Below are 27,355 nucleotides of genomic sequence, written 5' to 3'. Positions count from 1 at the left end.
GAACTTTTTCATGATATTCCAATATTTTGGGATGCACTAGTATATCCATGGTGAAGCATGGTGGTGGAAATATCATGCTATGGAGCTGCTTCTGTTTAGCTGGGACTGGGGCTCTAATCAGGACAGAGGGAATGGATGATACTAGGAAGAGAAAGTGTAGACTTTTATTTTGAAACCGTCTCTTTTCTGCCTTACCGGATGTTGTAAAGTTGGCGCTGTCTGTCCTGCTACTCGAGGAGTGTTTTATAGTTAGGGGGAAACAAAAGCAAAAACACAACAACATACAGTTGTTTTACATACATACAGAGAGTTGGTGTAGATTTAAATGAATTAAATGAGTTTTCTTTCTCTGAGAAAGGCGCAATGTGGAGACTAAACCCTGCAGAACCGGGGACAGGTACGTAGCTGGAGAGAGATAAGTGTACTATAGCTCACTTTAAGTCTTAATGTATATGCATATATGTGTGCAGTCATTGTTGTATAGTTAAAGATGTCTTATTCTTCCTAAACTTAGTTTCTCTTCATGTCTGTCCAGTAAAACCTGAACATATAAACATCTGTAATATAAAACTGCATGCTTCAGGTGTTAAAGAGCATGTATCTCTGTGTGACTGCAGTATATTCACTTCCATTCATGGTGTCAGGAAGTTAGTAAGATAATGTCAATGCCAGTTTCAGCTTTAATCATGCAGAAGTCTCCTGACTTTTAGTGGCGCCAGTTCACTTGCTCCTGGGGCAGCAAGTGAACTGACTCCACTAAAAGTTTAAATTAGTTTACTATCATGTAGTATGATATAATTGCTAAAAAAAAAAAAAGATCTTGTTTCACTTTATAGGTTCAGTCAGTTTGCTTGCTGGTAAGGAGTATGCAGTAGGACGTAAGAACTGTGACATCCTTCTGACCAATGACCAGTCGATCAGCCGTGTGCATGCTCACATCACAGTCACTGAGCAGGTGAGAAATCTGTCACTGTCTATCATATTTCACAAAATTGTACATGCCACAACATTTGACTTTATATCCCTCATCAAAAAAATCCCGTGCAGGGATTGGCTAAGGATGGCTCACGTGACATAAAATAGTTCCACCATTGATTAAGCAATGTATCTCGTGATGTCGAAAATAAAAAAAAAGATGGGTATGGTGTGAGTCAGTCATGGTATATTCTGGATATACCATGAACTGACGTCACAGTTTCAAGCTATGGACCCTTTTCACGTGACATCACGACAAACGCGGCCGCCATTTTGGACGTGTACTACCAGTAGTTTACCACAGCCAACATTGAGGAACGGCAGCAAAGAAAGTGTTTATTTTCAGCAAGACTTCCATCATGCCACTATATTGTTGTGCACCTGGATGTAGTAACCATCAACAAACAAGGCAAGGGTTATCATTTTATCGGATCCCGGTAGTTGCTGACTGACGGAGAAGATGGATAGCGGCATACCAACGATTGTGTAGTGACCACTTTGTTGGAGGTAAGACGAATAAAATTAGCCAGAAAAGGCATTACATTGCTGTTAACATTCTGTGGCGGCGAGTGTGTAACCAAATAGGCTAAAATAACCCATTGTAACCTCTGTTCTTCTGTAGTAGCTATTAGTTAGCGTTGTGTTCCTTTGCTGTTGGTAGACTGTAGGACAGATCAGAGGCAGTGTCCTACAAACAGCGCTTAATTTGAGGGGGAGCAAGCCGGAGCGCGCTCCGGAACCTTGGGCGTTGGCTCCGGCAGCTATTTACACTGGATCCGGTGATCCGACACCTCTTTTGACTATGTAACAAAAAATAAAATAAAATAAAATAATTAAATAAAAAAATGCAAGTTTATTTAGTGTTAATGTCTGATTTTGATATCTGTCTTGTTGGTGATTTCTCTCATGAAACGACATCCACAAAATATCTGCAGATGAACTTAATTTGCAGTGTTATTACAAAACGTGCCCAGAAGCGCAGCGCAGAGCCCCCCTCCCCTCTCCTCTTTTTTTCCGCTCCGGAGCCGCTCATCCTCTGCGCTCCGGGACCTCCCACTTTACAAATTAAGCACTGCCTACAAATAAGTGTTCAAAACAAGAGGAACATGTATTTGTCTCTTAAATCCAGGCCGTTCCCTGTAATCTGTCACAACGGTTGGAGAAAGTAATGGCAACTAGAGAGTGCACAAACCGTAGAAGGTAAACTGTACACAGCGCCAGGGCAGTGTGATGGTATGTCTACTTTTAGATTGTGTTAGCTTATCAATGAACACACTCGTCACTCGATGAGTTTCACGTCTTTACGACGGATACTTAAATGTGTGTTAGGTATTATTGTTGCAGTCTAAGGCTACGTTTACACTAGACCGTATCTGTCTCGTTTTCTTCGCGGACGCACTGTCCGTTTACATTAACCCCCCTGGAAAAGCGGGGAAACGGGAATCCGCCAGCGTCCACGTATTCAATCTAGATCGTATCAGCTCCGGTGCTGTGTAAACATTCAGAATACGCGAATACGCTGTGCTGAGCTCTAGCTGGCGTCTCATTGGACAACGTCACTGTGACATCCACCTTCCTGATTCGCTGGCGTTGGTCATGTGACGCGACTGCTGAAAAACGGCGCGGACTTCCGCCTTGTATCACCTTTCATTAAAGAGTATAAAAGTATGAAAATACTGCAAATACTGATGCAAATACTGCCCACTGTGTAGTTATGATTGTCTTTAGGCTTGCCATCCTTCCACTTGCAAGTAATAAGTGATATGCGCTGGGATCACACACACAACGGCTCAGTCCCGAATCGTGGCTTGTTCACTTCACTCGCGCGCTCTGTGAGCTGCGCAGGGCCGGAGTGCGCACCCTCCAGAGGGCACTCGCTGTTCAGGGTGGAGTGATTTGGAGCGCAGGATGCCTGCGGAGCCGAGCGTATCCGCGTATTGGTGTTGCTGTGTGCACGGCTAACGGTTTTAGTGTAAACGCGAATCATTTTAAGAACGTTAATCTGATGATCCGCTGATTCGACATAATGTAAACGTAGCCTAAGGCCCTGTCTACACGGCAACGGATTCAGGTGACTCCGATACAATTGCTTATCGTTTAAGCCTGGCGTCCACACGGCACCGGCGTTTTGGGTGCCCAAAACGCAGTCTTTTTGAGAACGGGTTCCAGAGTGGAAAGATCTGGCAACGTTGCCGTTGTGAAGTCGTCTGGATGAGTAGAACAGATTTATTTACGATGACGTCACAACCACATGACTGTGAGTGCTTCACGCCGGGTAGAAGTGTAACGAATATCACCAGGAAAAAGCCTTACAGAGCACTAGTGAGAGTGAAACACGAGCTTGGATATTATTATTATTATTATTATTATTATTATGTTCAGTGTTAGTTCACAGTAGTAATGCAAGAAGCAGAATAGTGACAGTAATAGTGAAGCAAAAACATGCAATTGTACAAACAGTGCAGCTCTACAGCAAAATATTCATTTATGAAATGGTCTGATTCTTAACACCAGTAGTGCCAATGATCTTCTCATTGCGATGCGAGTTGTCAACAAATCCTATAACTTGGTTCATGAAACGCGCTTACAAAATATTTTCACTGTGAATATTTATTGTGTAATGGTGCAAAGTGAGAGAGAGAGAGAGACTCCCGCCAGCAAAAATAGGGGAAAAAAAAAGGAGCGATCTCACCTCTTCAGATGTGGGTTTAAGTCCTACAATACATTCCTCAAAAAGGGCGTAGGAGAAATTAATCCATCAACGTGTATCATTCAATTTATTCCGGACCATTAAAGACGCCGCCTTCCGCGTAGAATCATACGTCATCCTCGTCGCCATATTGGATAGGTCAAAGCGGAGAATAAAGATTCATGTGCTGCGTTTAACTGTACCAACAGGTTTACCGTCCAAACGAGATCACATGGGATTACCTTTCACAGGTGAGAAGCAACAAATTAATCCATCAACGTGTATCATTCAATTTATTCCGGACCATTAAAGACGCCGCCTTCCGCGTAGAATCATGTCATCCTCGCCGCCATTTTGGAGAGGTCAAAGCGGAGAATAAAGATTAGCTGCGTTTAACTGTACCAACAGGTTTGCCGTCCAAACGAGATCACATGGGATTACCTTTCACAGGTGAGACTGGAAAAATACTTTTCATTGTATTTGGTCATTATAATGTAATTTTACAAACAGATTTTCCTGACTTTGTGGCTAATATGAAGTCTCGCGCATAATAGTTTATGCGCATGCGTCCTTACTTCTTCTATTGTTCTGGTGTCTCTGAAGGGACCGTCTTACAGCGCCCCTAGAGGTGTGGCATGTGTATTGCATCGTTTTCAGCAAGCGTTGCGTTGCCATATGGACCTGATATTTTACTGATTGTTGCCCATGTGGACGCGATATATTTTTAAATAACATCTCGTTGCCGTTGTCGTGTGGATGTAGTCTAAGCAGTCATTGTAGCAGCTAGATGAGCAAGAACCGAAAGGGTCTGTGCCATAAACCGTTATTTCTGTACGGCGTTGCTAATGTGTCGTTACTGTTGTTATTTCTCCCTCTGCTCGCCCTGTAAATGCCCTACGTCGCTGGATAGCGAAGGTATTTTCTGCATCTCGCTCCTTTTTCTTGTATGTTCTCCGTTTGTCGCCTTCCTCGCATTCAAACCAATTCGAGCCGAAGTCCACTACATGTCCAAAATGGTGGTCGCGTTTACGAAGGTCACGTGACTGAAAAGGGTCTATACAGCCTAATCGAGTCACAGCTGTGGCTCCGCGAGCATTTCTGTGTGTGTAGATCTACATATCATGATCATGCCTATCGAGGCAGGCGATAACGTGGTACACTGCACATACGCACGCCGCTCTGACATAAACAACAAACATGGCTGCCTCAAGTGAGTTTATGCTGAGATTCAATCTCAACACTTTTAGTTTGGATTTTTTTGATGAGGGATATAAACCTAATATACCACATACTGAGAGGCACCAGTAATGATAGATTCTCTGAGGTGACTGGCATAGGACTATTTTCTTCAGGGCTGTGCCAGTCACCTCAGAAAATCCATAATTTCAACCGGAGCCTCTCAGTGCATGGCATACTTGATTAATATAGTCAATGTCATCAGTAGTTCCTGCCCTTTTCCAGAGTTGCATTTTGTTTTTCATATTTAGTTATTGTTTCTATTGAATTAATTTGGTGATGCAAGAAGGTTCTTGGTTCAAACGTCATAGCCAGAGACCTTTACATATGGAGTTTCGTGCTCCAGTTTCATCTGACAATCCAAAGACATGTAGATTAGTTCAACTGGCTACTCTAAATTGCCCATAGGCGTGAATGGCTGTCTGTCTCTTTGTGTTAACTCTGCATAACACAGAGATTGGTGACCCATCCAGGATGTACCCCACGTCTCACCCAGTATCAGATGGAATTCATGAATCTCCAACTTCCCCATGACCCACAGTGGAGAAGCGATATATAGAAAATGAACTTGGTGATACAGTAACTTTCACACTGTTGATTAATTTCCATTCATTTTCCCAAGACAAAACCTCTGACCTTTTGAGGTAATTTGAATTCCCTGAAGTCTGTTACAGACCCCAGTCGTATCGCAGGATCATGTTCAGTTTGGAACTGGAAGCTTGGTGTGCACAGTGTTGATTTAGTTTTGGGTATTATTTTGGATGACATATCACTTAAGGGTTGAAACGGAATAAGGCATGGCATGCAGTTATAGGAAAATAATTAGCAACAGGGTGATATGTTGTGACCAGTGTTTAATGATGTGGAAGGTCCTTGAGATGAATTAGTTCCTGTTATCACAGTTATAAACAGTCATTTCCAAACTAGCCTTTCTGTTTTTCCTCAATCTTAAAGTTAGTAAGACAAAAAGCAAACAAAAATATGTAGTTTTTTTCGCATGTCAACAAGAAACCAGGAGGTGTGAGGTGTGAAGTCCTCTGTCCTGAATCCTGAAGACTATCCTGTGGTGGAAAACCTACTGACTGTTACAAAGCACTGACATTGAGACCGATACCTTGCATGAATGTTATGTAAACGTAAAAATGTTTTAAAACATATCCTTTTTTTTTTAAATCTGTCACATTTACAGTGGTGCTTGAAAGTTTGTGAACCCTTTAGAATTTTCTATATTTCTGCATAAATATGACCCAAAACATCATCAGATTTTCACACAGGTCCTAAAAGTAGATAAAGAGAACCCAGATAAACAAATGAGACAAAAATATTAAATTTGGTCATTTATTTATTGAGGAAAATGATCCAATTTAACATATCTGTGAGTGGCAAAAGTATGTGAACCTTTGTTTTCAGTATCTGGTGTGCCCCCCCCCAGCAATAACTGCAACTAAACGTTTCTGGTAACTGTTGATCAGTCCTGCACACCGGCTTGGAGGAATTTTAGCCCATTCCTCCATACAGAACAGCTTCAACTCTGGGATGTTGGTGGGTTTCCTCACATAAACTGCTCGCTTCAGGTCCTTCCACAACATTTCGATTGGATTAAGGTCAGGCCTTTGACTTGGCCATTCCAGAACATAAACTTTATTCTTCTTTAACCATTCTTTGGTAAAACGAGTTGTGTGCTTCGGGTCGTTGTCTTGCTGCATGACCCACCTTCTCTTGAGATTCAGTTCATGGACAGATGTCCTGACATTTTCCTTTAGAATTCACTGTTATAATTCAGAATTCATTGTTTCATTAATGATGGCAAGCTGTCCTGGCCCAGATGCAGCAAAACAAGCCCAAACCATGATCCTACCACCACAACCATGTTTCACAGATGGGATAAGGTTCGTATGCTGGAATGCAGTGTTTTCCTTTCTCCAAACATAACGCTTCTCATTTAAACCAAAAAGTTCTATTTTGGTCTCATCCGTACACAAAACATTTTTCCAATAGCCTTCTGGCTTGTCCACGTGATCTTTAGCAAACTGCAGACGAACAGCAATGTTCTTTTTGGAGAGCAGTGGCTTTCTCCTTGCAACTCTGCCATGCACACCATTGTTGTTCAGTGTTCTCCTGATGGTGGACTCATGAACATTAACATTAGCCAATGTAAGGCTACATCCACACAATAATGGCAGCGAGATGTTATTAAAAAAATATCGCGTCCACATGGGCAACGGATCAGTAAAATATCAGGTACATATGGCAACGCAACGCTTGCTGAAAACGATGCAATACACATGCCACACCTCTAGGGGCGCTGTAAGACGGTCCCTTCGGAGACACCAGAACAATAGAAGAAGTAAGGACGCATGCGCATAAACTATTATGTGCGAGACTTCATATTAGCCACAAAGTCAGAAAAATCTGTTCGTAAAATTACATTATAATGACCAAATACAATGAAAAGTATTTTTCCAGTCTCACCTGTGAAAGGTAATCCCATGTGATCTTGTTTGGATGGCAAACCTGTTGGTACAGTTAAACGCAGCACATGAATGAGGCATCTTTATTCTCCACTTTGACCCATCCAATATGGCGGCGAGGATGACGTATGATTCTACGCGGAAGGCGGTGTCTTTAATGGTCCGGAATAAATTGAATGCTACACGTTGATGGATTAATTTGTTCTTCTATGCCCTTTTTGAGGAATGTATTGTAGGACTTAAACCAACATCTGAAGAGGTGAGATCGCTCCTTTTTTTTTCCCTATTTTTGCTGGCGGGATTGACTCTGCCCTAACTCTCTCTCTCTCACTTTGCACCATTACACAATAAATATTCACAGTGAAAATATTTTGTAAGCGCGTTTCATGAACCAAGTTATAGGATTTGTTGACAACTCGCATCGAGTTCGTTACACTTCTACCCGGCGTGAAGCACATGTGGTTGTGACGTCATCGTAAACAAATCCATTCTACTCATCCAGACGACTTCGCAACGGCGCCGTTGCCAGATCTTTCCACTCTGGAACCCGTTCTCAAAAGATTTCGTTTTGGGGCACCCAAAACGCTGGTGCCGTGTGGATGCCAGGCCGAAACGATAAACAATTTTATCGGATTCACCTGAATCCGTTGCCGTGTGGACAGGGCCTAAGAGAGGTCTTCAGTTCCTTAGAAGTTACCCTGGGGTCCTTTGTGACCTCGCCGACTATTACATGCCTTGCTCTTGGAGTGATCTTTGTTGGTTGACCACTCCTGGGGAGGGTAACAATGGTCTTGAATTTCCTCCATTTGTACACAGTCTGTCTGACTGTGGATTGGTGGAGTCCATGCACACCATTGTTGTTCATTGTTCTCCTGATGGTGGACTCATGAACATTAAAGCATATACGTAGAACCATGGCCTCACTTTTTGTTTATAAATGCCTTGAGACCTCAGGAATGGCACAGGAATGATTTTAAGCATTAACAATAAATATAGTACTTTTTATGATTAAAATGATTCATATAAGTAGTGGTCTGAGTGAATGACCTTGACGTCCGTGACGTTACAGCAGGAAGTCTATCGGTCTCATTGCCATTTCCGCTATACTAAAACACAGAGCTGACTGCAACTCCGATCCTCCATTTTGCGCTAATTTATCGCCATGCCATGTAGATGTGTTTTTGGCGGGTGCAGCAACACGACAGGAGGTGGATTTATGTTGCATTTATGGCCCAAGAATGTTCAAACTGCAAAGATTTGGACGTGTTTTGTGAGAAGTTCACAGGCACATTGGGCGCCTACGAAGTGGTCTCTTCTCTGCTCTGCACATTTTACTGAAGACTCGTACGAGAACTCTGATCTGTTGAGGAGCGTTGGCTATAAGCCTGCATTGAAAGAGGGTGCAGTACCAACTATAGATAGTTTTCACATGACGTCATAGAGTTGGGGATTCCCTAGTGGCGGCCATCTTGCGGGTCAAGCTTACCGTACGGGTCACTGAGCACACATTGTAACGCGCGAGTACAAAGTCTTCAAAAGAACCCAAGCAGGCTATTTAAAGCTAGCAATGGTGCACACCTGTTGTATTCACGGCTGTCGTAATAGGTCAGATGATGACGTCAAGCGGAGCTTTTATGGAATTCCCACTGTACGGGAGCACGAAGGCGAGCAAACAAAGAAACTCGGCATACAAAGGAGAAACCTATGGCTTGCGAGAATCAACCGCAAGGATTATCAGCCTTCCAAACACAGCAAAGTCTGCTCCGATCATTTTATAAGTGGTAAGTTGTTTAAAGAAACAATCAATTGTGTTTAAGTTTGTTTTTGGAAACCAAAACATCGTGTAAACAATCTCTGGAGGATGCCTAACTGGAACTGACATGGTACTGTAATACCACTAATGGATGTAAAATTTGTCTTAAATCAACTCGATATTATACACACACACACATTTATATGCAGTGTTGAGAGCTCTAAAATTCCAATGTTTGCATACCTTGGCTATAATTAGGACACGACGGTCACTTGGTTTTATATGGTGGACTTCATGGACCCAGCCACAGACAAAATAATTGTATGACTCCAGCGACTTGTATGCTTTGAGGTCGTCAAGTGTGTAGGCACTTTTACTATTCACGAAATAGTTCACAATATCAGGGTACGATATGGATGGCAGCCCTGCATAGTCACTTGAAAATGCATCTTTGTCCACTTCGTAGGGGTCAGTTCCCCCAATCAAGGCCAGTTTGGCTGCATACCGTTGTCGTGAGATGTCGTCCAATGTATCCATATACTTCCGTTTGCTTGATTTTGCCGACATTGATCTTTATTTTAGAAAACTGAGTACCGTATTTTCTGGACTATAGAGCGCACCTGTATATAAGCCGCATCCGCTCTATTTAAAAAAAAAATTAAAAAAAAGATATACAAGCCGCACCGGGCTATAAGCCGCAGATATCTATGTTGAAAAATTAGATATTTACTGCATGTACAGAACGATTTTGTACTGTAAATGTACATGTATGTACCTGAACAGATTCTTTCCGAACAGTGCCTTTTAACACGGCAGCAACTTTGCTGATTAAAACGGAACAGAACCAAGAGAAAATAACCGGTATTTATTTACCTTCATTTCTCCTGTGTTTGAAACCACAAGTCACTTTAATCATCTTCGCTGGATTTGAAAATAATTACCAGTTAGTAATTTGTCATGCGTGTTCTATCTGCTAAAGATCTGCTAATTCTTCTTTGCATTGATTTTTCGTCTATCTTATTTTTGATTCTACTTCCGGTTAGAGCGCCCCTAGCTCGCTCTCTCTTTTTTTTTTTTTTTTAGTCACCCAGGTTAGTTGTAGAATAGGCTCTTGAACCATACCCCAGTCCAGCAGGTGGCGGTAATGCACCTCATACGTTAAGTTGCCAACCGGCATAAAAATCCAAGAAGAAGAAGAGCGCCCCTAGCGATGGAAGAAAAATCCACAGAATAGCCGCACCTTTGTATAAGCCGCATGGTTCAAAACCTAGGAAAAAAGTAGCGGCTTATAGTCCAGAAAATACGGTATATAACTTTATAAATTTGTCCGAGATAACGTAGCCGGTAATAGCGATGGTCCGTTTTGTTAGCCCCACAAGATGGCGGCTGGAGGGCGTTCCCCGGAATGCCATGACGTCAGTGAAAACTATCTATTTAGGAGTCGTCTTTCGATCTGGGCGATCCGCCATGTTTGCTATGGCTCCGTGATCGCCACCTCTGACCCACGCATGACCTCACGTGACTTTTCCGAACTGGATGCCGAGTGGTTTGTAAAAAGACTAACACGTGGTTAGGACGCCCCGCATTAGGAAATAAAATGTATTGAAACAAGCTAATGCATACCAGCATTATCTGGTGGGTATCATCTCAAACATTTCAGAAAGGGGAGTGGATTAAATGGTTCCTGAACCAGCACATTGACCTGTGTCACATTAGGCAGCTGGGCCATAGAATGTTCATGCTGCATGCTGCACACTACACGCTACACGCGTGTAAAGAAAAGTGGACAAACGTAGCATGACTTGCTCTGGGCCATAGAACGGCGTTCACGTTGCACGCTGCACGCTGCACACTTCACGCGTGAAGCGTGAAATGAACATGCACGCTTTTTTCTAGGCGTGAAGATGGAAATTCCAGTCAATGCATGCGGTCACCGCCGCGCCAGCCAATCAGAACGGGTCTAGGGAGATAACTCTATGCTTTCAGGGGAAAACTTCAGAAAAAATATAATTGAATGGTATAATTGAAAAATAGTTCTTCATCGGGATTGTCAAGCAGATTATAGAATGTTCGGTGAAATTCACCACGGGTTTCTCTCAGAAGGAAGTGTTCTCGGCTCCAAATTCTTTTCCTTTCTCTCTTCCTCTGTCTCAGTAAAAGCAGAATGAGGCAATCGTCGTCATCCGAAGAGTCCATATTGTCGGTTACTCGGTCAAAGTAGAACAGACGCAACACGTGAACATCCAAGCATGAAGTTTAATGGCCCAGGGTCCGGTTCTTCACGTGAACGTGTAGCGTGCAGCATGCAGCGTGCAGCGTGAACCTTCTATGGCCCAGCTGCCTTAAAGGAGATACGCAGAACCTTTTATTTTTAAATACGTTTCTGAGTGGATAGTATCACTCAGAAATGTATTTAAAAATACATTGGATAGTAGAAAGCAGGTTTTTAGAAAATATGCAATTTTATTTTACTGACAAAAATAGGTTATTTAGGGGTTACATACAGTATCTGCACACGCCCTTAGCTTAATACTTGGTTGATGCACCTTTGGCAGCAATTACAGCTTCAAGGCGTCTTGGGAAAGAAGCTACGAGCTTGGCACACTTGTTTCTGGAAATTTTTGCCCATTCTTCTTGGCATATCCTTGCAAGCTCCATCAGGTTGGATGGAGAGCATTGGTACATAGCCATTTTCAGCTCCTTCCACAGATGTTAAATTGGATTCAGGTCTGGGCTTTGGCTGGGCCACTCAAGGGCATTCACAGACTTTCTCTGAAGCTAATCCTTTGGTTCTCTTGGCTGTGTGCTTCAGTTCGTTGTCATGTTGGAAGGTAAACCTTTGCCCCAGTCTGAGGTCCAGAGTGCTCTGGAGCAGGTTTTCTTCAAGGATCTCGGTGTACTTAGCTGCATTCATCTTTCCCTTTATCAGGACTAGTCACCCTGTTCCCGTTGCTGATAAACATCCCCACATCATGATACTGCCACCGCCATGCTTCACTGTAGGAATGGCATTAGCCAGGTGATGAGCAGTGCCTGGTTTCCTCCAGACGTGATGCTTGGTATTCAGGCCAAAAAGTTCAATTTTGGTTTCATCAGACCAGAGAATCTTGTTTCTCATGCTTTGAGAATCCTCTAGGTGCCTTTTGGCAAACTCCAAGCAGGCTATCATGTGCCTTTTACTAAGGAGTGACTTCCATCTGGCCACTCTACAGGGCTCGAAATTAACTTTTTTTCTTTGTGTCCCCCAGTGGTCCCGAATTCTGTGTTGTATTGTCCCGAATGGAAGCAATAGTGTCCCCATTTTTTTCCTCTCTGAAATAACCAGTGGTTAATATTATCATATGAAGTTACTATTATATTTGTAACTATGCGATTTTGAACCCTTTATATCATTTTTACAATAAGTCGCAAGACACAAGCGACACATGTCCTATACATCATCTACTTCAAAATTACAGTTATTGCATTTTCAGTTTATTAAACTTTGGCGATCTCACTGTATGAATAAATACCCGTTTATTTAAAGGGGCCAACTAGCTCATTCAGAAAATGTTTCAACTCCCTACATCTGCAGTACACTTTAGTTGAAAATAAGACCCCTTTTATGTTTATTTCATCTACTTATACCTTGAATATCTGTTGGCACTTATAAGGCCAACTTATAATTTTCACCATTACCGTTATCCATTTTATGAACTTTCGCTGCTGAAACGTGGGTGCAAATGTTAGCAACATCAGCATAGTGCAGGTCCGAGCCTAGTTGTGCTGCTGACTGACTAAACTTTCTGAACTAGAAAGACACCAAGAAAACTCACTTATTCTGTTGAACGGTATCTTCCGTCAATATCATCCACATCATTCCTGTTGTATTTTATAACGTGTCTAACAGTGTTCATTAAGTTCATTCAGTTGCTAGCGTTGCCTGCAGACCAGGCGATGACACTTTGGATCCTGAAGGTCCCGGAGACGTTATGTCTGGGCTTTCAGTTTCTTCCCCGCGGTCGGTCCGCTTCAACCACTTAAGCATTTTTGTTCTGGCAAGAGTCGGCGCAGCGTGTGCGGTAGCAGTTCCATTCCAAGTCCATATAATGCGGACTCCGGCCGAAGATTCTAGAACAGAATGCGCTGCTCTGTAGCCTACTGATGCAGGTGCATCGAAAGTGTAGCTACTATGTATTTTTCGCTGTTAACGTTTTAAAATTAAAATTGACAAATTAGGTGAATGTCTACGTATGGTTTACGGCTTTGTAAATAATATTAATGTAGAACTTTTTTTTCTAGATCTATTTTTTTTCCATTGTCCCAGATATGATAATTTTGTGTCCCGATGACATTTTTTATGGTCCCCGGGACATCGGGACACCGTTAGTTTCGAGCGCTGCCACTCTACCATAAAAGCCTGATTTGTGGAGTGCTACCTGGATGGTTGATCTTCTGAAAGGTTCTCCCATCTCCACAAGGATACGCTGGAGCTCTGTCAGAGTGACCCTCGGGTTCCTGCTCACCTCCCTGTCTTCCCCGATTGCTCAGTTTGGCCAGGTGGCCAGGTCTAGGAAGATTCTTGGTGGTTCCAAACTTCTTCCATTTACGAATGATGGTGGCCACTGTGCTCTTTGGGACCTGTAAAGCTGCAGCAATTTTTCTGTACCCTTCTCCAGAGCTATGCCTTGACACAATCCTGTTTCTGAGGTCTGCAGATAATTCCTTTGACCCCATGGCTTGGAGTTTGCTCTGACATGCACTGTCAACTGTGGGACCTTATATAGGCAGGTGTTGGTAATCCCCAATCATGTCCAATCTATTGAATTTACCACAGGTGGACTCCAATAAAGTTGTAGAAACATCTCAAGGAGCATCAGTGGAAACAAAATGTGCCTCAGCTCACTTTTGGGTGTCATATCAAAGGGTGTGCACACTTGTGTACATATGATATTTTGCATTTTGATTTTTAATAAATTAGGACAAATGTCTAAAAACCTGCTTTCATTTTGTCATTATGGGCTATTTTGTGTAGAATTTTGTGACAAAAAATGAACTCAATCTATTGTAGAATAAGTCTATAATGAAATAAAACGTGGAGAAGGTGAAAGGGGTGTGCAGACTTTCCGGCTTGACTGTAAATAAAATTTATGGTGAAAGTAAGAAATACCGTTATCAACTTGCTCAACTAAGACTGATTTGACTTCATTGATTGTGGGTTGACTTTCATTAAAACAGGATAGGTGTTAAATATAACTTATGCAACATACATGTACATGCATGCATTTTCACTGATAAAATGTAAAAGGCTAATTAAATAATCAGATGAACTGAGACAATCACATTCTGAAGCAAATTAAATAATCTTATACTGGTAACTTAAATACACAATACAAGTTACATGTATTAATCTAAATGCAGGTAAACATGTTGTTTTGTATCCAAATGAGAGTCGGAGCTTACCCGTCTGTGTTCTCGCTTCTTGAAAGCCAATCTTGTGGCCAATTGTTTTGAAACAATCTGACTTTCAGTTGTTCGTTCAGTTCTCCGTTCATTTGCTTCTTCCACGTAAGGGCGAGATGGCAGCAATATCCAGTGGAGAAAATCAGATGGCTGGTCCACTCATTCTCCATTTTCTCCATACTAAGTACTCCACCATTACTGCTCAGCTCAGGCAATTACTAAAACCCGGGACGGGACGTCACTGCCCAAGCGATAATATGTCATGTCCTGTTCCGTCCCGGGTTTTAGCAACAACCCTCGGCTCACACTCTGGGAGAACTGGTGCAACTGAACTTGCTTTCCTTTTTTTAAATAAATAAATAAGTTCTTTCCTTTTCTTGTAGTGTTCTTTTCCTTTAATTGTTGGTACTGTACGCTCTTTCAATACAGGCTTATAGCCAACGCTCCTCAACAGATCAGAGGTTTCGTACGAGTCTTCAGTAAAATGTGCAGAGCAGGGGAGAAACCACTTCGTAGGCGCCCAATGTGCCCGTGAACTTCTCACAAAACACGTCCAAATCTTTGCAGTTTGAACATTCTTGGGCCATGAATGCAACATAAATCCACCTTCTGTCATGTTGCTGCACCCACCAAAAACACATCTACATGGCATGGTGATAAATTAGCTCAAAATGCAGGATTGGAGTTGCAGTCAGCTCTGTGTTGTAGTATAGCGGAAATGGCGATGAGACCGATAGACTTCCTGCTGTGACGTCACGGACGTCAAGGTCATTCACTCAGACCGCTACCTATATGAATCACTTTAAACATAAAAATTACTATATTAGGTTTATTGTTAACGCTTAAACCTATTTCTGTGCCATTCTTGAGGTCTCAAGGCATTTATAAACAAAAGTGAGGCCGTGGTTCTGTGTATATGCTTTAAGAAGGCAAGAAATTGTACTAATTAACTTTTGATGAGGCACACCTTTTAATTGAAAAGCATTCCAGATGACTACCTCATGCCCCCCATGGGGACCCGGGGTAGAATAGGTCCCTAGCACCCCCTTGCTGATCGTAAGAGGCGACAAATGGGGCGACTTGTTTGCCGTAAGTTGCTACCCGTGTCAGTGGAGGACGATTGCCTGGTACTTGAGGAATGTGGCTGGCTGCGGCTCCCACAAGTCCAACACAGTGCTTTGGCTCCTACTTCACTTAGACGGGAGGTTGGAAGGGCCCGATCCAATCAATCAGCTTGTCAAAGTCTTTTATTTTTCCTTAAAGACTTTGGCTGAGGGTCAGTCGAGTGATATGAACATTTTTGTTTAAATTGCTCGAGTATACCATCCCTGTATCCTTGATGCATTTCTGGAGGGGAACCGCAGCTCTGTGCATCCCCTAGTTGGGCTCCGAGGTGGGTGAGGAGCAGAGATGATGAATTTTTATCCACAAATATGGCTACTAATCAACCCAATAAGAGAAGATTCATGGATCAAGACTTGGATGACGGCTCTGAAATGACATTGATATCCCCCCCCTAAAATAAATAACTGGCCCAAATTTATAGTTCTGGAATCTGCAACACCAGACATGCCCCTCGGTAAGTTGTCCCCTTTTGCGATTCAGAAAGGAATCTCAGGAATAGCGGGGGCTGTTAAAGATGTTAAGAAACTGCGATCTGGTCAGATTTTAGTTGAATGTTCAAGAAAGTCTCATGCAGACAATTTATTACACTGTAATAGTTTAGCAGGAGTACCTATGCGGACCTTCCCTCACCGCCATCTGAATAGCTGCAAAGGAGTAATCCGCACTAGAGACCTCCATGATATGGAAGAAGCTGACATAGTTACTGAATTGAAAGAGCAAGGTGTGACTCATGTAAGGAGAATTACCTTGAAAAGGGATGATAAAATCATAAAAACTGGTACCTACATCTTGACCTTCAATCTACATGACCATCCTGAAAGAATCCTAATCGGATACTTAAGTGTGCAGGTGGATAAATACATCCCTAACCCTTTGAGATGCTTCAATTGCCAAAAATTTGGCCATGGCTCTGTTAGTTGCAAAAATAAATCAGTTTGCTGTACCTGTGGAGAAGATGGGCATGAACTAATCTGTACAAGACCACAAAAATGCTGCAACTGCCAAGGGAACCATCCAGCCTCATCAAAGGACTGCCCTGTATGGATTAAAGAGAAAGAAATTCAAAGGATTAGGGTCACTAAGAAAATAAGCTATCCACAGGCAAGGAAACAGGTGGAAGGATTTTCCTTGTACAAGTTCCAGCAATCTTTTGCTTCTATTGCGAAACCCCCTATGAAGTCAACTGATTGTCAAACAGACTTTACCTGGCTGAACAAAGATAAGCCGCAATTGATTAGTGGAAACAAAACATCTTCAACTTCTAATAAAAACATGAATTCCCAGTCTTCTGCCAGTCAAACGTCTGTCATGATTGAACCTTCCCAACCATCAAAAGAGAAAAAGAAATCGACAAATACTACTTCTCAGTCTAAATCAAGTCAAGAACATAGGAATGGAAACTATAAGGATGTGGAAATGAAGGAACCCTCAACTCCTCGTAGCCGAAGCTCCTCCCCCAAAAGTAGGAGCAAGGGCCCTGTTCCTGTTCTACCCACATGACAATAGCTAGCCATATTATTCAATGGAACTGTCGTGGGTTTAAAGCAAACTTCTCTGAACTGCAGCGATTAGCTGCTCTTTTCAATCCTCTTGTCTTCTGTCTTCAAGAAACTCACCTATCACCAAATAATATTATGTCCTTAAAAAATTATACAATGTTTAATGCCTATGGCCCAAATGTTCATCGTCCTTCAGGTGGGACAGCTGTCCTGGTACGGAACGACATAATTCACAGCCACCTTGTAATTACTACTCATCTGCAAGTGGTGGCAGTCCGTATAACACTTCATAAAGTAGTTACTTTGTGCTCCGTCTATATTCCTCCTGATGTCACTGTAACTTTGCATGACCTGGATGACTTAACTGACCAACTGCCTACCCCATACCTCCTCTTGGGGGACTTTAATGCACATAACCCTGCATGGGGTGGGAATCATTCAAACACTAAAGGCAAGACTCTGGAAGATTTTATTTCTAAAAATGACTTATGTCTGTGGAATGATGGATCTTCTACCTATTTACATCCAAGTCATGGTACTTACTCAGCAATTGATTTATCAATATGTGATCCTGACATCTTGCTTGACTTCTCTTGGTGACCCTTGGATGACCTTTGTGGGAGCGATCATTTCCCCTTGATCATGACATCTACTGAAGCGGATATACAGTTAAGACCTCCTAGATGGCAACTTAAAAAAGCTAACTGGAATATCTTCCAACACCTTTGTGACGCCCAACTTGGTCACTTACCCCAAAATATTGAAAATCCTGTTAAGCACTTCACTGAAACATTGATAGCAATTGCGGAGGAAACTGTCCCTAAGACCTCAGGAAAGCCCCACCGTAAGTCCAACCCGTGGTTTAATGACAACTGTAAAAAGGCCATTGACTCCCGGAAGAAAGCAGAGAGAATTTTTAACAAACATCCAACAACAGAAAATATCACCAGATTGAAAATCTGCCGAGCTCAAGCACGTAGGACTATCAATGAGTGCAAAGCACAAAGCTGGAGACAATATGTTTCCAGTCTTGCATCCGATGCATCCTCTAAAAAGGTGTGGAGTTTTATTAAAAAGATGAAGGCAAAAGGTGGAACCTCACAAGTTCACCACTTGAAATGTCAAGAAGGTCTTCTGACAACAAAGCAGGACATTGTTGATAAACTTGCTGAAATGTTTGAAAAGAACTCCTCTGTGGAAAATTGGCGACCTGAATTTCAAGCTCTGCGCAGGAAAGAGGAGGGAAAGGACTTGAATTTCCTGTCAGATAATTCAGAACCGTACAATCAGCCTTTCTCAATGGATGAACTTCTCTGTTCCATAAGAAACTCCCATGATACTGCAGTGGGCCCTGATGCAATTCACTATCAGTTCTTAAAAAACGTGCCATCCAGTGCATTAGCCCATCTCCTGACAATATTTAATGCGATCTGGGAATCAGGAAATGTTCCACCATCTTGGCAGAAAGCATTTATTATCCCCATTCCCAAACCAGGCAAAGATCACACTGACCCCACAAACTACCGTCCAATAGCCTTAACTAGTTGTTTATGTAAAACCATGGAAAGGATGGTGAATAATAGACTAGTTTGGATGCTTGAAACAGCAGGACATCTGACTGAATATCAATGTGGCTTCAGGAAGGGGAAGAGTACAGTGGACCACCTTATTCGACTGGAGTCCTTTATACGTGATGGATTCATCAGGAAAAAACATGTGGTATCAGTTTTTTTTTGACCTTGAAAAAGCCTATGATACAACGTGGAAATATGGTATTCTAAAGGATCTGTACTGCATGGGATTCAGAGGCCATCTGCCCATTTTTATCTCAAACTTTTTGTCCAACAGACGTTTCCAGGTCCAACTGGGTACTACTTTTTCAACTCCACATTTTCAAGAGCTAGGAGTCCCTCAAGGCAGCATTCTCTCTGTCACTCTATTCAGTGGCAAAATCAATAGCATCGTACAAGCAATCAGCCCACATTTGTTTTGCAGCCTTTATGTCGATGACCTCTGTATCTGCTACAGAAGAAAATATACGAGTACAATTGAGAGACAGCTCCAATTATGCATAAACAAGATCAGCACTTGGTCGATTCAAAATGGCTTCAAGTTTTCTAAATCTAAAACTGTCTACTCATTTTTGTCAACTTAGATCATTACATCATGATCCTCTGCTCTACATGGATGGTGCACCAATCCAAGTGGTGAAAGAAGTTAAATTTCTTGGACTTACCTTTGATAACAAATTATCCTTCATTCCACACATGAAATGTCTCAAGAAGAGATGCTTTAAAACTTTGGATATTTTAAAAGTTCTATCAAAGACAAAGTGGGGAGCAGAGTGGACTGTGCTGCTGCGTCTTTACAGAGCACTAGTGAGGTCCCGTTTGGACTATGGGAGCATTGTCTACGGATCAGCAAGGAAATCATACATCCAGACACTGGACACTGTGCATCATCAAGGCTTAAGACTGGTCTTGGGAGCCTTCAGAACCTCACCAGTTCAGAGCCTGTATGTGGAGGCAAGAGAACCCCCCCCCCCCCCCCCCCCCCTTCAGTTAAGGCGCTTAAAACTTGCTCTACAGTATGCAATCAAACTCAAAGCAAACAAAAATAATCCTGCTTACTGTGCTGTCTTTCACCCCCAGTTTTTGCAGTTTTATGAAGCTAAACCTAGGTCTATCAGACCTTTTGGAATACGCATACAACCCTTCCTGGAGGACTTGAACATTGATCTGGACAGTTTGCAATCTTCACATGTCTGTTCCTCTCCCCATTGGACCTTGAGACAACCTGTAATTGTGCAGGACCTAAGTCACAGAAAGAAATCTAGCACACATCCAAGCGAGTACCAGAGTTGTTTCCTTGATGTAAGACAGCGCTTCCCTTTGCACATCCCAATCTATACTGATGGCTCAAAAACGGATACTTGTGTGTTGTCAGCAATGGTAGTCGCTTCTAACCAGCGTGGAATACGCATCCCAAACCTGTGCTCTATTTTTACAGCCGAAGCCCAAGCCTTGCTCTTGGGCCTTGAATACATAGAGTCCAATCAACAAAAATCTTTAATTTGCACAGACTCTAGGTCATGCCTTCAGGCATTGGAGTTTTTAAAGACTGATGACCCCCTGATTACCAAAATACTTGAAAAAGTGGACCACCTAACTAAACTTAACATGGACATTATTTTTTGCTGGGTCCCTGGTCACGTGGGCCTGAGTGATAATGAAAAGGCAGACAGTGCTGCTAAAGGAGCCCTGAATGAAGACATTTCTCAATGTCAAATCCCTGTCTCTGACATTAAACCTGTGCTTTGTTCTTACATAAGTGATATATGGCAAGCCGAATGGGATGAATGCGCTGGAAATAAGCTGCATGACATATGTAATACAGTGAAACAAGTGATAACCCAGTCATTTTCATGCAGACATGATCAAGTTGTGTACACAAGGTGTAGAATTGGACATTCTAGACTCATCCATGTTTTTTTATTAACGGGAGGTGAACTTCCCCTTTGTGATCTTTGTGGTAGTCTCTTATCAATTAAGCATATTTTATCTTGCTCTGCCCTTAGAGTAAAAAGACAGAAATTTTTTAAAGAAGATACTATATTTGATATTTTTAATAAGGTCCCACCTTTAAAGGTTTTAAACTTTTTAAAGTGTATTGATGTGAACAAACTTATTTAATGTATTTTTATTTGATTGTTGGTTTTGAATATGTCAAGTTAAATTTATTACCTGTATTTGCCATGAAATAGCCACAGCTGCTTAACTGGCAATAAACGAAAACAAAGAAAGTGACTACCTCATGAAGCTGGTTAAGATAATGCCAATAGTGTCATCAAGATAAACGCTGGTTACTTTGAAGAAACTAAAATATGAAACTTTTTTTTCAACGTTTTTTTTTTTTTTTTTACCAGATAATTCCATAAATGTTCCATATCTTAGTTCATAGTTTTAATGTTTCCAGTATTATTCTACATTGTAGAAAATAGTCACAATACAGAAAAGCAGAGGGGGTGTGTCCAAACTTTTGACTGGTACTGTATATAATCTGACATTAATTCAAAAAACTGTCATAACTTTGTTTTAAATATGGAAGCCATCTGCAAAAAAAAAAAATCCTGAGCCATAATACCTGTGTTAATGATCAGCAGATGACAGAGCTTCTCTTCTGTTTAAATTGTTGTAGGCTGTCACGCTGAAGGACAGGTCCAAGTACGGCACTTTTGTCAATGACCAGCGGCTAGAGACAGGCTCCACCAAGATCATCTATGCTGGAGACGAGGTCACATTTGGCGTCTTTCAGAGCAAGTTTAGGTGTGTGTTTCTTCCCCAGTACCCTTGCTGTTAGTAGCTAGTAACATGATGACCATTGTGCAAAAGAACTGTAAATACAGTACTGTCCAAAAGTCTTGGGCACATGTAAAGAAATGCTGTAGACCAAAAATGGCTTAAAAAATAATGAAATCTTTCAACATTAAAAAACTATAAACAGCAGTAAGCCATAATTAATGAAACAAAGTCAATATTTGGTGTGCGACAACTCTTTGCTTTAAAAAAAAAAAAAAGTAGTTTCTGGTACAATGAGTGTAGTTTTATAAGGAAATGAGCTGTAGGTTTTACTGAGCATCTTGCAGAACCAGCCACAGTTCTTCTGGACACTTTGTCACACTTGCTCCTCAATTTTGCACCAAAACCCAGTGGCCTTCATTATGTTTTCTTTTTTAATCTGAAAAGTGGTCTCTTATGTAATATGCAAACATTTTTTTTCTGTAACATTTAATTTTGTACTGGAAAATGAACGTTTAGAACTCTAAAATGTTTTTGTACCGACTTGATAATGTAGAAGTCATAAAATGAAAATCCATAACCAAGTTTGTATAAAAAAAAGAGGGACTAAGACTTTTGCACAGTACTTTACATGATTAGAAAATAAACAAATGTTTTATATATATGCATTAGCTTAAATATTATTGAGTATGATTTGTACCAATACAGAGTTACAATCTGATTATTGACTGACACTTTGAGTTTTCCATATTTTGTATTGTCTGTTATGGCTCATTTGTATCAGCTCCCTTTTATTCATCTCAGGTTGGAACTGGATTCTGTGGTTGTGTGTTCATCATGTGTTGATAATGAAAGGAAAGCTACACTCTCCAAGGAAGTCCAGGCTCTTGGGGGGCGTCTGGTCAATACCTGGTCGCAGGAGTGCACTCACCTCGTCATGCCTGCTGTTAAAGTCACCATTAAGGTCAGAAACACATCAGGTTAAAAGGTTCTAACCCCAACAGCACAAAATATACTTGATTTTAGGCCTGTCGCGATATTCAATATACCGACTTATCGTATGGTAAATTAAAATGAACTTGGTAATTTTTTTACCGCGATTTTGGCATTTACATGCTGTACATCTATATAGGGAAGTCGCGAGAGTATTCGCTTGACCCATTGACTGAATAAAACACGGTGCTGATTTCTGTCGTCTCATGCGGCTCTCTGTCAGAGGCGTGGCCTCCCAGCATGCAACAGTTATCCAGCCAGGGTATCCACTGAATGGGGAAATGACACGTTGCTCCATTGTACAGACCATAGGCGTAGAATTGGGTATGGACGTGGGTATGGACACAGGGAGAACATGCAAACTCCGCACAGAAAGGCCCTCACCGGCCATGGGGCTCGAACCCGGACCCTCTTGCTGTGAGGCGACAGTGCTAACCACTACACCACCGTGCTGCCCACCAATATTTCTGATTGAAGAAAACAAAATCATGCTCCGTGCGCGGTACACAAATGGTTACTGTAGGTTTCCATTGGGCGAAACACCACGCAAAATTCGCTCATGAATATTCGCTCTGGGGGCGTGGTCGCGAAAACAGCAAGCAAGTTCGGCTACCATGTCAATTAGCAAGTGCGGTTGCAGTGACTGGCTGCTAGCTAGCAAACTGTCCTTGAGGAATGTAACGTTAGATTAGCTCGTAAAATTAATCAGTTAACAACAGTTCGTATTCAGTGTGTCAAAATGACGACAACATATGAATATGACTGTTTTCTAAGTTTGTGTGGCATGTAAATAACAATCCGACTTGATACCAACAACTGGTGTTCATTAAGGTCACAAAGACATTATTAAATCATATCAAATTGTGCTAATGTTGGCTAATATTGCATCTAGTTTTGCTTGTGAAGTGCCTGCAAACTTTAGCAGCCCGCTAACCCTTAATTTGAAGTGTTTCAGTTAAGACCTGCAGAGTGCCCTGACCAAGTTTGTCTATCATGACACATGTAAACAACAACAACCCGATGGTGATGTGGACATTGTTCGTGGCCCAGACACCTTTTAATCAAATAAAACATTTTCACGTAATAAGCATAACAGCCTCCACCTTCTTGATCAGAAATTTTTGGTTACTCCCGCCTCTCTTTTGAAAACGTCACATACCACAGTGTTTCCCCCAGAAAATGTTTGAAGGTGCGTTGGCAAGACCTGCGTTCAGACGTCTCACCCCAGTACGAGGATACGGGAGCATTCTGAGAAATTTTTTGACAAAACACACTCTAAAATGGTGACCCTTTGTAAGGGAATAAATGAATTGAAAGACTAGGTAATTAACACAACAAAGACTATGAGTGGCAGAATTGGTTGATATTAAAGTAGCCACAGAATACTTGCCATGGTCAGTGTGGTAAAGCCAAGGTTTGTATCTGGGCTTGTCAACCCATGTAGGGTCCCAGCCCGTGTTTGCCCTTCTTTTGGCTGCTGTCCTTTCTCTCTTCCCTCTCTTCCCTCTTTTCACATTCTCTTTCCTGTTTTGGCAGTATGCTTTGCTCTCCTGCTTGATTACTGCTACCTGCCTAAAATGTTCATATTTTCAAAACATTTACATGGACATTTTGAAATTAACGTGGTTTTGATCATTTCTGATCTGATATGGCATTTCGCATATGATCGCACACACCCACTGACGTTCGGAAAAAGGGCTGTGTTTAAAAACTCGCGTCGGTGTTGTACTTTCTGCAACAGTGTATGGTCGAATTAGGGATGGACATCACATAACCAATAGCCTAGATTAATCGATAATTGACCATTAAGCATTTCGTTAAGAAGAATGACGTTCATGTTCATCAACAAAAATGAATAGCCTATAGGTTGTTGCGTAGTGCAAGTCTTCAAGCAATGAATTTCGCTGTCTGTCACGGACAAACATTTGGCCGTACCCTGGCTTCAGTTACCTACGGGCTTCCGTAGCGTAGGTCAATCGCTTAAAAATCAACATGAAGCAGCACGGCGAAGTGTGGCGTGGGACCATTTTTAAATGTCCAAGTTTACTGTCATCACTATAATGGAGCGTATAAATGCAATTCATCCACAACAAAAATGATGTAGCCTACCATTTGAACAGCGCGCACCGGAGCCTTGTAAAATGACGGTGGCGGTTCATCTCAATTCCAACTATCGACTCGGTGTTAGACTACGGACAAGAAGGAGCTGGAACATCACATAGTAAAACTAAGATAGTTAAATACAAACGTTATGGCTTTGGTTCTAAAAACACACTGAAGAGGGTGGTTTCAATATTTAGTGTATAGGCTATCAGATAGAACCTGTGGTTTGTATCCAAGGACGGCTCGCAAACCGCAAGATCTATAGTAAAACTAAAATATCTAAAAATAATTGATGACAAAGACGTGTTGTTTTTATTATGAAAAATCGCAGAGGGTCTGAAATATTGATCTTAAGAGTATTTAGGCTTATCTGTTCTGTAAATGGGATGATGGCGTCGTCCGTTCACCTATATAGCCTATTAAAACACTGACGCCGGCCGCTATGGGATACAATACGGCCGACACCGGCCGCCATGGAATCTAATGGGATAAATTATAGCAATAATTATGATTACTTTAATATAAAGATGTTAATTATTATTCGATTATTCATCGTTAATTCTCCCGACAATCGGCGAAGAAAACGTAGCAGTTGGTTTACCTCAGGTTGGCTTGGCTACGCTGCTCCAGGCGGAACGTTGTCCAATCAGAGCCCACGGCGACCCGTGGAAACCAATCAAGTAACTGCTAGCTCGGCCAGTGGAACTGCGCTTCGCCCCAAACGCAAAGACTGGGCAAGCAACGGATAATGTAATCGAATACATATAGCTCCTAGGGGTATTCCTGAAGGTGCGGCAGCAAAAATCAAGGTGTGGCGGCCCGCCGCAGCCAATTGTACATAGCGGAAACACAGTACCAAGTACATACATACGCTGAACTGATTGGTTTTCGAGGCTGTTCATTTGAAAGCGGTAGGCTAAAAACTTTTCTCTGGGTCATTCCATGCCAAATCAACAAATATCTGACACATTTATGCTCGACCATCTCAGATTTCAATGAAATTTGGAGGGCTCAGAGATACTATTAAAAGAAGTTAATCCCCAAAATTTGAGCTTCCTATCTCCAACGGTTTCAGAGATACAGGCATTTGAATTGTTCGATTTTTTTGCATTTTGCTCAAAACATACATATTTCAAAGTGTAATATAATCTTTATTATGCAAGATAGAAACCTAAAATTTTGCACAGAGAGACTCAATGTCTTGTACTACAAGCTTCAACTTAGAATTTCAATGGTCATTGTATATTAGATGGTGATTTTAACAAGGAAATTAAAAAGACAAATTTGCATTTTTTGCATTTTTAACTCATTCTGGATGCTTGCCTATGGCAGTAATGCTTAAACTAAGAATGTTATTCAAATCTACACAGAAATATCTACCAATTTCAGTTTTACCAAGTCTCCACTATTCCTAGTTTGTCTGTAATAGGGTTTTGAAATTCGCCGATTTCTAAAACATGCCATTTTCAGTAGCAAGAAATCCAATGTGGGATAGCAGTTAGGAAGTTGTAAATTTTTTTCAGTAATCCCCAAGACCCATATTTTATATTTCCACATTTTTGTTCTGTGTCTCTCAAGTATTTTTAAAGTGCTGATGACACGTTTTTGACATCTTTGGCGATGTTTTATAACATAAGTAATTCCCGATGATCCATATATTAATTCACGAAGGTGCCTATTTTACAAGTTATGATAAAAAACGCGGCTATTTGGTAAATTATTATTATTAGTATTATTATTATTATTATTAGTATTATTAGTATTAACTAATAATGACAAACTGAACACCTGTCGCATCAACAACAAACTGGTAAGTTAGGAGGAAGGTTATTTCGCTGACGTCATATAGCTCCTCCTCCTCTTTCGTCTCCTGGGTGCTGCAGCCCTGTCAAATTTGCCCAAATAGCCGCGTTTTTTATCATAACTTGTTTATGATTATGATTATTATTATTATTATTATTATTATTATTATAAATTATTTAATATATATTTATATATATTAGTTATTAGGGCGGCACGGTGGTGTAGTGGTTAGCGCTGTCGCCTCACAGCAAGAAGGTCCTGGGTTCGAGCCCCGGGGCCGGCGAGGGCCTTTCTGTGTGGAGTTTGCATGTTCTCCCCGTGTCCGCGTGGGTTTCCTCCGGGTGCTCCGGTTTCCCCCACAGTCCAAAGACATGCAGGTTAGGTTAACTGGTGACTCTAAATTGACCGTAGGTGTGAATGTGAGTGTGAATGGTTGTCTGTGTCTATGTGTCAGCCCTGTGATGACCTGGCGACTTGTCCAGGGTGTACCCCGCCTTTCGCCCATAGTCAGCTGGGATAGGCTCCAGCTTGCCTGCGACCCTGTAGAAGGATAAAGCGGCTAGAGATAATGAGATGAGATGAGATATTAGTTATTATGCCTTCGCGTTGTGTTGCCGGCTTTTGCTCCAAACCCTACAAGGATGGGGTAAGTTTACTCAAGTTTCCCAGAAATCCCGAGCTGCATGCGAAGTGGGTGAAGCAAGTCAGGCGCACTCGTGACAAGTGGGAGCCCTCACCAACATCCGTCCTATGCTCTGAACACTTCGATTTGGATTGTTTTGACACCCTTCCCAGCTTAAAAGAATCTCTTGGGTGTTCAGTTCAGCACAAACGTGTGTTACTACCATCAGCAGTGCCTACACAGTGTTGCCAGATTGGGAGGTTTCCCGCCCAGTTGGGCGGTTTCAAGTGCATTTTGGTGGGTTTTGAACATATTTTGGGCTGGAAAACGTCAGCAGTATCTGTTG

The 27,355-nt window shown here is 41.7% G+C and overlaps 1 protein-coding gene across 4 annotated transcripts in view; it reads left to right on the top strand.

Moving 5' to 3' along the window:
- The first annotated feature begins 201 nt into the window (after positions 1-201).
- nbn (nibrin) overlaps positions 202-27,355 on the top strand; it is a 177,817-nt gene continuing 150,663 nt past the window's right edge. Inside the window, exons 1-4 of one of the 4 annotated variants that reach the window (XM_060921441.1) lie at positions 202-397; positions 837-955; positions 21,388-21,515; positions 22,293-22,452. In XM_060921441.1, the coding sequence (XP_060777424.1) occupies positions 364-397; positions 837-955; positions 21,388-21,515; positions 22,293-22,452 (441 nt within the window). In that variant the 5' untranslated portion in view covers positions 202-363. Of the gene's footprint in view, positions 398-836; positions 956-21,387; positions 21,516-22,292; positions 22,453-27,355 lie in introns of those variants that run through there. The other 3 variants (XM_060921442.1, XM_060921444.1, XM_060921443.1) reach the window with 3 other exon arrangements.

This window comes from Neoarius graeffei, chromosome 5 (assembly GCF_027579695.1).
Source record: "Neoarius graeffei isolate fNeoGra1 chromosome 5, fNeoGra1.pri, whole genome shotgun sequence".
NCBI classification, from domain to species: Eukaryota; Metazoa; Chordata; class Actinopteri; order Siluriformes; family Ariidae; genus Neoarius; species Neoarius graeffei.
The sequence above is the reverse complement of the archived record's forward strand: the minus strand, read 5'-3'. Positions and strand labels throughout refer to the sequence as shown.